Source organism: Tamandua tetradactyla, chromosome 3, assembly GCF_023851605.1.
Source record: "Tamandua tetradactyla isolate mTamTet1 chromosome 3, mTamTet1.pri, whole genome shotgun sequence".
Lineage (NCBI taxonomy): Eukaryota > Metazoa > Chordata > Mammalia > Pilosa > Myrmecophagidae > Tamandua > Tamandua tetradactyla.
In genome coordinates, this window is record NC_135329.1 from 162,135,238 (window position 1) to 162,151,316 (window position 16,079).

General features: G+C 32.1%; 1 protein-coding gene across 10 annotated transcripts in view; it reads left to right on the plus strand.

Annotated features, from left to right (window-relative positions):
• Positions 1-16,079, plus strand: part of GULP1 (GULP PTB domain containing engulfment adaptor 1) — a 296,264-nt gene that overhangs the window by 256,467 nt on the left and 23,718 nt on the right. For 8 of the 10 annotated variants that reach the window (XM_077154398.1, XM_077154400.1, XM_077154396.1 and 5 more), the window contains 3 exons: positions 13,071-13,187; positions 13,383-13,463; positions 13,863-13,955. In XM_077154398.1, coding sequence (XP_077010513.1) covers positions 13,071-13,187; positions 13,383-13,463; positions 13,863-13,955 — 291 coding nt within the window. The remainder of the gene's footprint in view (positions 1-13,070; positions 13,188-13,382; positions 13,464-13,862; positions 13,956-16,079) is intronic. The other 2 variants (XM_077154404.1, XM_077154403.1) reach the window with 1 other exon arrangement.

The following is a 16,079-nucleotide window of genomic DNA, read 5'->3' on the forward strand; positions in this document are numbered from 1 at the left end:
TAATTCTCATTTTAAATAATAGACCATAGATTATTTAAACAGGAAAATGAATTATGGCCTATTTGGCCCAACTTTTCCCTCTTATTTTAAAAAAACAAAGTCAGAGAGATTAATTATGTTTCTCAAAGTCATAAAATTGTGTAGTTACAGAATCAGGTCTGCAATCTAGGACCCTAGATACCCATTGTAGCATTCTTTTCCTTATGCTGTATTGCAGCCATAACTGTGACCTGCTCCAGTGTCCTTCTCTTATTGGGATTTCATCCTAGCGTCCTTTCCCCTACTGGAATGGCATCAGAGATAGCCACCTAAAACAGAAGGTTTAAGTAATTTCCAGAGTCTCATAACTTAATACTCCAGATGTCTAGGATTCAGCTGAAAATTCACTCATCATTCCAAGAAACAGGAAAATCTCAGATTAAGTGAAAAACAGAATAGATTTCAAAACTGAGATGGCAGAGATATTAGAAGTACTGGCAAAGAGTTTGAAGCAGCCATGATAAAAGTAATTCAATAAACAATTTCAGACATATTTGAAACAAAAAATACAAAGTCTTAGCAAAGAGATAAAGCACAGCAAACAAATAGAAGATATAAAGAATAAACAAATGACAATTTTAGGACTGAAAATACAATAACGAGATAAAAAATTCAACGTATGAGCTCAATAGCAGAATGGGGTGGGGGGTGGTAAAAGAGAAAAAATTATAGTGACCCAGAAAGTAGAGCAAATAGTGAAGACATAAATTATACAGCACAGAGAAAATAGGTCACACACAACACAAACATGTGTGCGCACACACACACACACACACACACACACACATCCCCAAAACAAAGCAGAACTTCAGAAAACTCTGGAGCTATAGCAAAATATCTGCATTTGTATGTAACATTGTATTAGGAGGACAAGAGAAAGAAGCACTCAAAGAAATAATAACGAAAACTTCTAAAATTTGGTAAAAGGTAGAAATCTATAGATTCAAGAAGCAAATGAACTCCAAACAGAATAAACCAAAAGAAATCCATACTAATACATATCATGTCAAACTTCTGGAAACTAAAGACAGAAAAAAATCTCAAAAACAATGAGAGGTAAACAACATATTAACTATAGCAGAAAACAATTAAACTGACAGTGTATTTTTCATGGAAGCATGGAAGCAGGAAGGAAGTGGCATAAGATATCTCAAGTGCTAAAAGAATGAAATGGCCAACTGAGAATCTTATATCCAGCAAAAATATAATTCATGAATTAAAGAGAATTTTTAAAAAATCCTCTTTCATCCATTTGAACCTGGAGAATTTCAATTAACAGCAGCAGTTATCAGGAGATAGAAATAAGGTAGAGATTGGGAAATTGGAGCTGAAGAGATACAGATTGTACAATAGGACAGATTGTAAAAATTCAGAAGTGGATAATACGATACTATCTGATTGTAGTGCAATAATGTCAGTACACTGAATGAAGCTGAATGTGAGAATGATAGAGGGAAGAGGGCTGGGGGCACGTGTGAAACCAGAAGAAAAGATAGATGATAAAGACTGAGATGGTGTAATCTAAGAATGCCTAGAGTGTACAATGATAATGACTAAATGTACAAATTAAAAAATGTTTCTGCATGAGGAAGAACAAAGGAATGTCAATATTGCAGGGTGTTGAAAATAGATGATCATTCGTATTTTAAAACTTCAATTTCTGTGTGAGACTAAAGCAAGAAATGTTTTATTTGGTACAAAATTAGAAAGAAAATCTTCAGTGAAGGAAAACTAAGGTTATTTGCCACCAACAGATCCACAGTAAAAGATTGGCTAAAGGAAGTTCTCTAAACCTAAAGGAAATGATAAAAGAAGGACCTTGGAACATAAAGAAGAAAGCTAACATGATAAGCAAAATTTGGGAACACCTTCAATTTCCTAAAATATGTTTGATGGTATAAGCAAAAATTGTTTTGATGTGCTTTCATTTTATGTATGAGAAATATTTAAGGCAATTGTATTATGAACAGGGAAAGGTGAAGGAAAGTAAAGGAAGTTAAGTTTTCTACATCTCACTTAAACTGGAAAAATGACAGCACTAGCAGATTGCACTAAGTTATAAATAAACTGAGGGCAACCACCTAAAAAAAAAAAAACAAAAACAGTATATGTTACCATAAACTATAAACTTAAGAACATTACAGATAAAAATAAAAAGAAATTCCTTATAACAAAATGTTCAAATAGCCTACATAAATGCAAAGAAAATAAAAAGAGAGAAATGAACAACAGAGAGAAATAACACTTAAAAAATAAATTGCCAGACTAAAGCCCTAACATATCAGTAACTACATTAAATGTAAGTGGTCTAAATACAATGATTTAAAAACAAAAATTAGAGATTGTCAGTGTATTGAAAACATACCTGGGTATATGTTGTCCACAAGTAACTCACTATAAATATAATGACATACCTAACATAGACAGGTTGAACATAAAAGGATGGAAATATATCATACAAACAATGCAAAGAAGAAGCGACTATATTAATATCATATAAAGTAGATCTCACAGCAAAGAAAATTACCATGAACAAAGAGGGATATTATATAATGAAAAAAGGGTCAACCCACCAAGTATACTTAGCAATCTTAAATGTATATGATCAAACAACAGTGCTGCAAAATATGCAAAGCATGAACTGATAGAATTGAAAGTACAAATAGACAAATATATAATTGTTTTTGGAGACTTCACCATCACCTTCTCCATAATTGATAGAATAACTAGGCAGAAAATCAGCAAAGGTTTTAAAGAACTCAAAAATACTTTAGCCACCATCTAGCTCTAATCAAAGGTTATAGGAAACTACAACAACAAATTTACAGTGCTTGTTCTTTGCAAATGTTCATGGAACATGTACTAAGATAAACAATACTCTGGGCTAGAAAACGAATTTAACACATAATATACTTGAAATCTTACCAAGTGTGTTCTCTAATGATTTCAACCTAGAAATCAATAAGAAAAATAGGAAAATCTCGAAATATTTGGAGAATCAACAGCATACTTATAAGTAGTCCATGGCTCAAAGAGAAAGTCTCAAAGGAAATAAAAAAAGTATTGAACTAAATTAAAATTTGTGTGATGCATTTAAAGTAATGCTGAGAGAGAAATGTATGACTAAATGCATACATTTGGAAAGAGAAAAGTCTCAAATCAATAATCTGAACTTCCAACTCAAGTACCTAGAAGGACAAAATGTCAAAATAAATTCAAAGAAAGAACGAGAAAGGAATAAAACAGAAACAAGAGCTGAAATGGATGAAATTGAAAACAAAAATACAGTAAATATATGAAACAAAAAGCTTGTTTCTCTTTGATAAAGGCAGATACAAATTATAAATACCAGAAATGAAAGTGGGATATCATTGTAGATTTTGCAGATGTCACAAGATAATAAAAACATGCTATAAGCAACCGGGCACACATGAATTTGATAGCTTTGATGAAGTGGACAATTCCTTGAAAATAAAAAACTACTGCAAGCCACCCAGTGCTAACTAAATAATTTGAACAGCCTCATAACTATTATGGAAAACAAATTCGTAATAAAACCTCCCATATGTAAATCGCAAAGCCACTTGGTTTCACTGGATAAATCAGCAAAATGTTTAATGAAATATTAACAGCAATTCTACCTAATCTTTTCCAGAAAATAAAGAGGCAGAAAAACTTCTAAATTCATTTTATGAACTACATATTTTTCTGACACCAAAACTAGATAAAGTCTAAAAGAAAAAAAAAACTACAGGCCAATATCCTCAGAAATATAGATGCAAAAATTCCGAATAAAATAACTAGCAAATATAATTCAGCAATATAAATAATTACACAACAAGACCATGTGGGGTTTATTCCAGAGATGCAAATGTAGTTAAACATTAAAAAATGAGAGCATGTTAACAAACATATTAACAAGCTAAGGAAGAAAATTGCATGATCATTTTCAATCAACACAAAACAATTTGCAAAATTCAACACCATTCATGGTAAAAAAAACTTAAAGAAAAATAGGAAAGCAAGGGGACTTCCTCACCTTTATAAAGAGCTTCAACAAAAACTCTACTGATAACATGTACTTAATGATGAAAGATAGAATGCTTTCTTCCAAAGATTGGGAACAAGGCAATGATTTCCACTCTGAATACTTCATTAAAAATGACCTGGAAGTTACAGCCATCGCAATAAGACCAAAAAATAATAATCATATAGATATAAAGGAAAAAATAAAAATTTTGTTATTTGCAGATGACATGATTGTGCATGTAGAATTCTAAAAGAATCCACAAAAAAAACTCCTGGAATGAATAGATGAGTTCAGCAATGCTGTAGAGTATAAGATAAATACCAACAAATCAATTTTATTGTTGTACACTGGCAATAAACATGAGTGCCACATTTGTAGCTGCTCAAAAATGAAATACTTAGGTGCAAATCTCACCTAAGTTGTAAAATGCACTTAGGATTTGCATATTGGAAAACTAAAAAACACTGATTAAAAAAAGAATAAAGATATAAATAAATGGACAGATATAGCATGTTATGAGTTGGAAAACTCGACATATTAAAAATGTCAGTTCTCCCCAACTTGACATACAAATCTAACTAATTCTTATCAAAATCATAGCAAGATTCTTCGTAGATATAAGTAAGGTTATTCTAAAGTTTATATGGAAAGGCAAAGAAAATAGAATAGTTAAAACAATTTTGTAAAAGACCAATAAAGTGGGAGAAAGCAGCCTATTTATTATATTATCTATAGTAATTAAAGCTGTGAGGTTTAGGTGGGGAGATAGAGAAATTAATCAATGGACCTAAATAGAGAATACAGAAATCAACCCACATAATTATGCCCAACTGATTTTTTTTTTTTTTTTTTTTTTTTTGCATGGGCAGGCACCGGGAATTGAATCTGGGTCTCTGGCATGGCAGGTGAGAATTCTGCCACTGAGCCACCATTGCACTGCCTGCAACTGATTTCTGACAAGGGTGCAAAAGCTATTCAATGGAAGAAAGATAGGTGTTCCAACGTATTGCTGGTGTAATTAGACCTCCAATACACCTTGACCTAAAACTTGCACATTATACAAAAATTAATCTGAAACATCACAAACTTAAATGTAAAATTTTCAACTATAAAACATTTAGAAAAAGTAGAGGAACCTTCAGTATCTAGTATCTTGCCAAAACATTCTTTGACTTGACTTCTAAATCAGTATCCTTAAAATGCAGAAAAACAATAAATTAGATTTTATCAAAAATATATATTTTTTACTGTGTAAGACCTTGTTCAGGAGTTACAAAGATCAGCTATAGACTGGAAGAAAATCTTTAAGAACAAGCATATTACATAAAGGGCTAGTATCTACAGGAGCCCTCAGAACTCAAATATAAAAGTTTCTAGCCACCTTAGATAAAAGGCAAAAGACATGACAGGATTTCACGGAAGTGGATATACAGATTGCAAGCAAGCACATGCAAATATGTTCAACATCAGTAGCCAATAGGGAAATGAAAGTTAAAATCACAATGAGATATCACTACGCAACTATCAGAATGACTACAATAAAAAATAGTGGAAGCACCAAATGTTGGTGAGGATCAGGAGAAACTAGGTCACTCATTCATAACTTGTGGGGATATAAAGCGGTAAGGATGAGTACATGGGTGATTCAGTGGTGGAATGCTCGCCTTCCGTGGGAGAGACCCCAGTTCAATTCCTGGACCATGCACCAAAAATATGTATCTACATATATTATTAAAATAGTACGGTCACTCAGGTAAACAGTTTGATAGTTTTACTGAAAAAAATAAACATGCAATTATTGTATGGCCCACTTGGGCATTTATCCCAGAGAAATGAACACAAAACCTAAACTTGAATATTCATGGTAGCTTTAGTCGTAAGACCCCAAATCTAGAAACAACCCAGATATCATTCAAGAATGGATGGTTGAACAATTTGTGGGTCCTCCGTCCATGGAATATTACTCACAAATAAAAAGGAATGAGCTTTTCATATATGCAACAACTTGGATGACTGCAGAGTTATAGGGTGAACAAAGTTAATCCCAAAGGTTACACATTCGTTAAGTACGAAAGTATAGAAATAGGAAACAGGTTAAGGATTTCCAGGAGTTGCAGATTGAGTGAGGTGGGAAAGAAGGGAGCGTGGCCACAAAAGAGCCGTATGAATACTTGTCGTATGAAAATCTTCTGTATCTTGACTAATAATGTCAATATCCTGGTTGTAATTTGTGCTCTGGTTTTTCAACGTGTTGTCTTTAAAAGCAAACTCGGTGGAGGATACATGCAATCTCTCTGCATTATTTCTTATGATTTCATGTAACCCTAAAATTATTTCAGAATACTAGTGTACTTAAAAAGAAAATCTGGAAAATAAATAGTGGTCTATGAGGACCGACACTGTCATCTTATTTTAAGAAAACCTAGGCCAGAGAGTTTTAGTGTCTTTCCCAGAGTCACAAATCTAAGTAGTGATGGAATCAGGACTATAATCCAAGACCCTATGTCCTGTTGTAGCTTTCTTTCCATCATGCTACATTGTCCCACAGCTCTGACCTGCCCCAGAGTATTCTGCTGTTACTGAGACCTTCATTTTAGCTTTCGGTGGCATTTTATCTTTCCAGGAGCTCTGTGAAATTCTTAAGCTCTTAATTGAAATTTAGATAAAAGCCTATCTTAGTCTGCTACAATTATTAATAGATTATTTTGTTATTGTGATTTAATATTTATACAACTTCTGTGGTTATCGCATTAAGATTGAAAAATAAAATTAGAACCTGGCATTAGTTGAGGTATGGTTGACTAGGCTCCTTTTCAAATATAGTCACTGCCACTCTTTAGCCTTCATTTTGGCATTCTTTGTTTTTCGCAGTTTGTCTCCAAATGTTTATAACTATACTTTATTCACTGGATGTTGCTCACACTAAAATTTTAATAAGAACTCCCAATCATCAGATGAAAATTTCTCCCTGTTAACCTGATTTTATTTTTTAATGGTATAAAGTGAGATATGAAATAAGAGATCTCAAACATCTTTCTTAAGCAGTTCTCTGTAAATAAAGATTAATGATGATTTTTTTTTCATGTATCAAGAGTCTTATGTGTTATTTTACTTGAAGGGATAATTACATCCAGTCTTTTTGTAAGGCCTATTTATTTGTAAATGATTCATTATACCTTATTTTTATGGTTATAGTTCCTGTAATAATTTTTGCCCTGTAATAATTTTTTGAAACAGCTTCTTTTCGAAATTTAAAAAAAAACCTCACTATTTATGTAGTTTTGTTACATGGTCAGGAGAATAAACCCCTATTTTCTTTGCTTGATCAACTAGCCTATTATGATTATTAGTTGATAATCAAGATTGGAAAGCTGATTGTTACTGGAAATTTTCCTCCACTACTAGGTTTTGGCTCACATTTTATGAAATACTAATATTTTATATATCAAATTCCTGAGAAACTCAGGTGAATTAAGTTGTTCTGACAAAAAGCAGAAGTGATCTACTGTAAAACCAGAAAAATTATTTCAGTTAATTGCCTGAAATTCCCTGTATATGAGTCTAATCAGGAATTCTGATGTATTTGGTGTTTTAAGTCAAATTCTCAAATTTTGTACTATTAGTAGCAAATGAAAATCAGTAAGAAAATGGTGAGGATGACAATAATAATTATAAAATTACATAGCCACAATCATATGTTGGGCAATATTGAGAATTGTAATATAAGTAAAATTAAATCACAAAAAAGAAGAGAGAAGTAAGGCAGAAAAAACACTGACTGAAAGGTCCCCAAATATAATGAAAATTATCAACATTCAGATTTCAGAAGCTCTGCAAATTGAATAAATACAAGCTGAATAAATACAATGAAACGATCTGTAATATAATAACAATTATAGCTGAAAAGAATGGAAAAACATATACCATGCCAACAATAAGTGTAAGAAAGCTGGTATAGCCATATGGATATCCTAAAGGAGACTTTTAAGACAAGATATATTACTGGACATAAAAAGAGAGAGTCCAAACGACTAAATAATTTAATGATAGTTCTATTTAAAAATTGAAGCAATTCTAACATAATTAAAGTGGGAAATAGTCAAATCTACAATCAATGTTATAGATTATAATGCTGTTTTCACCAATTGATAGAACAAGTAGACCTTCCAGTGTCAGTCAAGTTATAAAAAATTGATTGGACCATTACCCACCACTTTGATCTAATTGACTCAGACACCGATAAAATAAGACTCAGTAAATTTCGAAACTGAAGATAACACCAGATATATATATCTCGCTGTGAATGACCCAAAGATTTGGAAATGAAAGACATTTTACATAATGCTGGCTCAAAGAATAATCACAAGAATTCAATTTTTTTAACTGAACAGCTGTAAAATAAAACATATCAAAATTTGTAGACAGTTCAAGCAGTGTGTAGAGAGAAATTTATAGCTTTAAATCCTTATAGGAAAAGATAAAAAAGGTTTTTATCTTTTTAGTTTTGACCTTAAAATGTTAGAATAAAAACAACTTAAATTCAAAGACTGTAAAAAGTAATAAAGAATAAAAAGCAATGAAATTGGAAATAGAACATTAACAAAGCCACAAGTTGTTTCTTCAATAAGATTAATAAAATTGATACTCCTCTAAAAAGACATATCAAGTACAAAATAAGAGCAAACACAAATTACCCATTTCAGAATCAAAACAGTGAATGTAACTACATATCCTACATTTAGAAAAAATATACAGAGAGGAATTAAATATACCTATTATGGCCATAAGCTTCAAAACTAAGATGAAATTTATAAATATCAAAGAATTCAATTTACCTAAACTAACCAAGAAATAAAAAATGTGAATGTGTGTATATATAAAAGCTTTATATATCAAATTTATAATTTGGCAAGTAAGATACAGGCCCAGAGAGTTAACTGGTAGGTTCCATAAAACATTTATGAAAGAGATACTACCAAATATACATAAACTCTTACAGGATTTAGAGAATAAAGGAGTACTTCCCAACTCAAACTAGTATTATCTACGAAAAATTGAAAATTGTAGACCAGCATTTCTTGTGACATAGACTCCATACTCCTTAGCATAATAAATCCAAATTGAATCTTGGATCCCAAAATATATAAATACATACAATGGCTCATTACCAGGTAGGGTTTATCCCAGGAAAACAAGATTGGTTTAACAAAAAAACAATCAATGTAACATATTGCAAGAATAAGGGAAAGATATCATCTCAAAAGATGTAGGGAAAAAAAAACAGATCAAATTTCCACCAATTCGATGATAAAATGCTTAGCATACTAGACAGAAGGGAGCTTTCTTATCTTCAAAAGGACTTAAAAAAAAATAAAACCTGTAGCTAACATCATAATTAAGGGTGTTTTATTGAAGGCTTCAGCCTTAAGACTGGGAACAAGGCAAGGCTGTTCACTCCATCATCCTGTTTAACATAGTATTAGATTTTTTAGTTAGTGTGTAGGCGGGAAAAGAAATAAAAAGAATAAATATTAGAATAAAGAAGTAAAACTGTCGTTTTCACAATTTTTATATGTAGAAAATCCTGAGGCATCAACAAAACCTAATGAATTTAGTAAAGTCAAAGGATATAAGATCAGTGTACTTTTATTGAATATATTATATATGAGCAATATGTTTTTTAGTAGAAATTGAAAAGCTATGTCAAAAATTTATAAAATGATATAAATGACCTAAAGTAGAAAAAATAATCTTGAAAGAGAAGACCAAAGTTGGGGGAAACAAATTTACATTAAAGTAACTTATAACACTAGTCATTTTGATGTAATGATAGATAGATAATAATTGGACCATGTTGGAAAACTCAGAAATATCCATATACGAGCAGTTGAATTTCCACAAATGTGCTTAGACACTTATTGCAAAAAGAAAGTCTTTTTGATGAATGATGTTGAAACAACCAGCTAAATATTTGAAAAAAATAATGCAATTAACCTCTACTTATGCTACATAAAACATAATTTGAGATGGACCATAGAATTAAAAGTAGAAGCTAAGAACACAAAACCTTCATTTTAAAAAACGAAACATAGGGAAATATCTTTATGAACTTTGGGTAAGCAAGATATTTTTAGAAATGGCCCAAAAAGCATTATACATATTGCAAAAAATGATGCAATGGCTTATCAAAATTGAAAACTTCCCAGTAATCTATAAACAGTCTTAAAATGAAATGGCAAGCCACATACTAAGAGACTATATTTGTAATACATATATCTGAAAAGAATTTGTACCAAGAGTATATAAAGAACTCCTAAAACTTAATGATAAAAAGACAAAAAAAAAAAAAAAAAAAACATAAAAATGAACCAGACTTGAATAGGAAATTCATTAGAGAATATATGAATAACCAATAAACACATAAAAATGGACCAACATAGTCATTAGGGAATTGCAAATTAAAAACTCATTGAGATGCCATAACTCATTCACTAAAATAACTGAAATTAAAAATACTGACACTATTGAGTGAGAATGTGAAGCAACTACAACACACCCTGCTGGTGGAAAGTAAAATCTTATAATCACTTTGGAAAGCAGTTTGGCAATTTCTTACTGTGTTAAACATAGACCTAGCCTATGATCCAGCAATTCCATTTTAGGTATTTACCCAGGGATACGTAAACATAAATACACAAAAAGACTTTCACAACAATGCATGTAGCACCTTTATGTATAATAGCTGAGAACTAAAAATACCATGAATGTCCATCAATGGATAAATTGATAAATAACTGTGGTATATTCATAAGATAGAATACTAAACAGCAATAAAAAGAAAGTGCTACGCATGTGTTATTGATATGTATGATATGTGTGAAACTCAAAACCATTTTGTTAGCAAAAGAAGCTAGACAGCAATACATTATTTTTTAGTCCATTTTTGTAGATATCGAGAAAAGACAAAACTGATCTATGGTAATAGAAATTAGTGCAATGTTTATCCCTAGGGAATAGGTTTAACTGAAGTCAGCATAGGAAAACTTGTGGCATGGTAGAAATATTCTATAATGAAATGATGGTTATACAGATACATACATTTATCAAAACATTTCTGACTGAACACTTAGAATTTGTGCATCTCATTGTATATACATGTTACCAGAATAAAAAAAAAAGTCTGAGGTTTGTGGGATCAGATGTCCTGGATTGGAAACCCAAGTACTCTAGTCATTAGCTATGAGACCTCAGACATGTTTTAAGAACATGGAGTGTAGTTTCCTCACCAGTATAATGGGATAATAATAATAATACACACCTCAAAGACTTATTATGAGAATCATATTTGGTAGTGTATATAGAATATTTCAGGCAGTTAAATAATCAATAGAGATTTATTATTGTAGAAAGATAATATTTTTTTAAAGTTATTATAAATACATAGTAATGAAGGCAAGTTTTTTAGCAAATCAAAACTATTATCATGCAAACAATTCTCTATTAGTATAAGTATTTGAGGATAACAAATGGTCTTATTCAAAAGGCATTCTGAAACCATAATTTAAAAAAAGTAATTAAAAGATATATATTTTATTGTAAGGAAATTACAAATCTTACCCAAAATTTGAAATTAGAAACAGTAAAGTAACATTCAATGCCCAGCCTAACATAATCTGTTCTGCTATTTTTAAAAACACATAATCCCAATATATAACACAGCCAAAATTCTTTCCATATACATATTTACATTAGTTTGAATCACTGAACACATGCATATAATTTTATACCTGGTACTTTCATTTATTTATAATTTCTTATTATAACTTTTTCCTCATTTCCCCTACTTTTTTGTAAGACAGTCTTCCTATATCATTTTATGCACATATTTTTAATTTTTTAGTTAACTGAGATAAACAATTTTTATGGCCAAAAGCCCTCTTTTAACAAATAGTGAATTTCAAAAACAACAATGTCAGGAACTTAACCTTTATTTATAAAGCATATTTTCAATTTCGGCTGATCATAGCATGTCACAAATTATTAAATTTTATACAGATTAATTTAACCATGGCATTTTCAGTATTTAATGTATTATTACTAGTTTGTCTGTCATCTGGAGGTATTATTATTAAATATGACATATTAGTGATACCAGAAATCAATTCATACCTTTACCAAATATTTGTATAATGTGAATTAAATAAATAAATGTTTATGTAGTATCTCCTGTATACGAGATGCTGTTATATCAGTTGAGCTCCGAATGGGAAGAAATGAACTCTGGTGGTCTTTGGATATGTGTGGCAGGTTCTAATTGGTAACTCAGGGTATAAATTGTTTGTCAGCCAAACTGAGGTGTCAGATACACTTTGTCAATCAGCTTTGCCATCACTTAAAATTGAGAGATCTCATTTAAAAATTCAGATTACTTAGCTCATTTCACATGTTTAATATCTGACAAATCCGGGTTGGAATTACTCATTTCTACAAGGCAACAATTACCTGGAAATGAGTAGCAGTAAATCCATTTAGAGAGAGCACCAACCAGCCAGCCTCATTGAAGTTATCTGCCTGCTTTAAAAGCCTCCCTCACTAGAAGGAGCAAATAAATAGCAAAGCAACAGAAGAAACTGCATGTGGTAGTGTACATTCACTTAATAGTTAAACTTGATGACAAAGGAAATCAAACTAGGAAGTAACCAAAGGAAATCAAACTAGGAAGTAAAACACTATGATAAAAGATAAGAAGTTGGGTAGCAGTTCTCTTTCCAGCTTCAAAAGCTATCCTTTAATCGCCAGATATTTTGCATGTTGTGCTAGAGTACCCTCTACCTGTCATTCTGTTAGCATAGACAACTTTTCCATCTACTACATCTCTATCCCCAGGCTTTTCCCCTTGAACTACCTCCTGTGATGTCTTGGAGCTACTCATATGAATTTTTTTTCTTGATTTGAAGAACCTTATTATTTAAATGGAAATCTCTGTTTGGTTTTTACAAAGGCTGAAGAAATAACTTTAACAATTGGCCAAGCATTCGACCTGGCATACAGGAAGTTTCTAGAATCTGGAGGAAAAGATGTTGAAACAAGAAAGCAGATTGCAGGGTTACAGAAAAGAGTGAGTAAACTAAGTTTGTTGTTTCACATTATGTGATTTAAGAACAGGGAAACTTGCATATCATCAAACAAATTTAGAAGACCTGCCATTAAAATTTCCCCACACTGACTGGAACTGCTTTCACTGTGTTCCTATAATTTTTCATTCCTGATCCCCTGCACAGTTTTTAACCATTTTATATTGAATTCCCACAAGAACTTAGTGTTCTCATGTGACTTTGCTTCACTTCCTGATGCTTCTCATGGGGATCAGAGCAGCAGAAGCAGCAGATGCTGGGTAAGTGGTTTCCCATGCAGATCAGATTCTTTGTAATTAAATTACATCTTTTCTCCACTCTCTTCAAAATCATCTTGAGCAAGTTTCACTGTCTTGTGGTTATACTCTAAGATTATGGGTATAGATTGCACAGTGCAACAAGAAAACACAAAGATCAGGCATAAAGAACATGACATTTGCGCACACATAAATTATTTTTAAATGTAATAATATATCTTCCCAGTGGCCTGGAATTCTCTGATATTCCCCAGGCTTTATCAAATAACTCACCCTTGTGCATGAAAGTGGACATTAAAAGCTTAAACATGAAATCTTATTCATTAATGTAGCCAATATTGTAACAAGCATTTTCCAAGAATGAATTTCTGATGGTTATTCAATAACCCTTTCCTTTTCTAGATCCAAGACTTAGAAACAGAAAATATGGAGCTCAAAAACAAAGTACAAGATTTGGAAAACCAGTTAAGAATAACCCAAGTATCAACATCTCCAGTAAGTGAATGGAATATGTGTATGTTTTGCTTGAAAACAAAATTTTGTGGTGGTAAGACATCTCTGAATCATTAGCTATGCAACATTTCAAATACTACTCTGGGATCAGAAATTTAAATCTAAACATTTAAATTTTAATAGAAATGAAAGCTACTAAACAAAGTCAGTAAAAGAAATCCAATACCTGTAGTTTAGACCAGAGTTCTTACATGTTGTTCTTTTCTCTTGTGTTTTCTAAAGTAATTCAGCCCTCAGTATGGTTTTAAGTTTCAATATGCTTTTTCTGTTTGTGGCATAACTTTTCTTTTATCCCTGTTGATTATTGTTTACTGAAGTTAGAGTTAATGATCCATGCCTCTTCCACCCCTGGAGTACTGAACTTCATAATAGGGAGTGAACTGTTAACAAGACCAAATCTGGTTTCTTATAGTACATAGCAAAATTTCCTGCTGGGAATAAAGTAAGTATGTTTCATGCATGAAGATGAGTGGTAGTCACTGCAGACAATCTAAGTTTCTATAAGTTTCTATAGTTAAATTATTCATTTTCGAGTTATCATAGTTTTAAAATCCTTTTGCCATTAACTTGTGCAATGCTGTTAATACATAATTTAGTCTAAAGGAAGGTTTGTAAGAGTTGAGGAGTAGGATATAAAGCAATACTTCTCTAAAATATTTAGAAGATTTTTCCTATTTGAATCATCTGCATAGCTGATACTCTCCATTAAAGAACATACTTCATTTTACATTTTAAAATTATTTAATATTTAATTTATGCCATAATACTATGAACTGAGAGACAATTCTGGCATTTGCAAACTTTTGGGAAAAACTTTGTTACAAATTTTCATTTGCAAAATCACTTAGGTTCAATTCCTAGGCTAACTTGTTGAAACTCTTTACATGATTTTTGAAGTCTAAGACTTGAATATTTCACCATTAGAAATGTTTTATAGTTCCTCACTGTGAAGAAGAATTCTTCCTTCAGAAGTTGTATTCAGGGTTTCAAAATTGGGCACACCAATTTTGGGGCCTGGAAATAAGCCCAAAACTTTTTTTCTAAATTCATGCTTTTCCCCTTTCAGACTGAAGGACATGGTATTTCCACTGTTTAGCATACACTTTGTGACGATGGGGCTGATAATAGTTGAGATGACAGCTTGGGACAAAGGTCTGTGTGCCTAAACAACTCATGTCCATGAGTTGCTGGAGCATCTTCTTTAGGCTCTGGTTTTATTATATATTCCTGCCTGGTTTTTGTGGTTTGTTTTTCTCCACTATCACCACTATATGCTTCTAACCAGGATTACGTTTTTTTTTTTTTTTTTTTTACCTTGCCTCCCCAACCCTGAGTAAGAGAACACCTCAAAACTCCTTCTTCAACCTTTGGTCCCAAAATGGAGCACGCATCCTTTGGGTCTTGTTGAAGGTCTTATTATAAACCATGCTGGGAAACAAACTAAAAGTATAGAAATAAATAAAGGGATGTTATCCTTTCAAAGTCTTAGTAAGTTAGTTGTTGTTGGAATTCATTGCCTATGAAGAGTAGTTTTGCTTCAACCTTTGTATTGGTACAGCAGTCAAACGAGATCCATTGACCTTTTGGATGAAAATCCAAAGCTTGTTCATTATATGTCCTCTTTCTCTGAGGAAGGAGAGTTATAAATATCATTTTGAGGAACAATATGGATTTTTGGAAGAGCAGTGAGGTTGGGGACATGTTGATAAACCCATACCCGTCTCTTTTTTTTTTTTTTTTTGGCTTTTAAAAAGGGGAATTTAATGAGTTGCTAGTTTACAGTTCTAAGGCTGAGAAAATGTCCCAATTAAAACAAGTCTAAAGAAATGTCCAATCAAAGGCATCTAGGGAAAGATACCTGGGTTCAAGAAGGCTGATGAAGTTCAGGGTTTCTCTCTCAAGTGAGAAGGCACATGGCAAACACAGTCAGGGTTTCTCTCTCAGCTGGAAGGGCACATGGCAAATACGGCGTCATCTGCTAGCTTTCTCTCCTGGCTTCTGGCTTCATGAAGCTCCCCAGGAGGCATTTTCCTTCTTCATTTCCAAAGGTCACTGGCTGGTGGACTCTCTGCTTTGTAGTGTTGCAGCATTCTCTGCTCTCTCCGA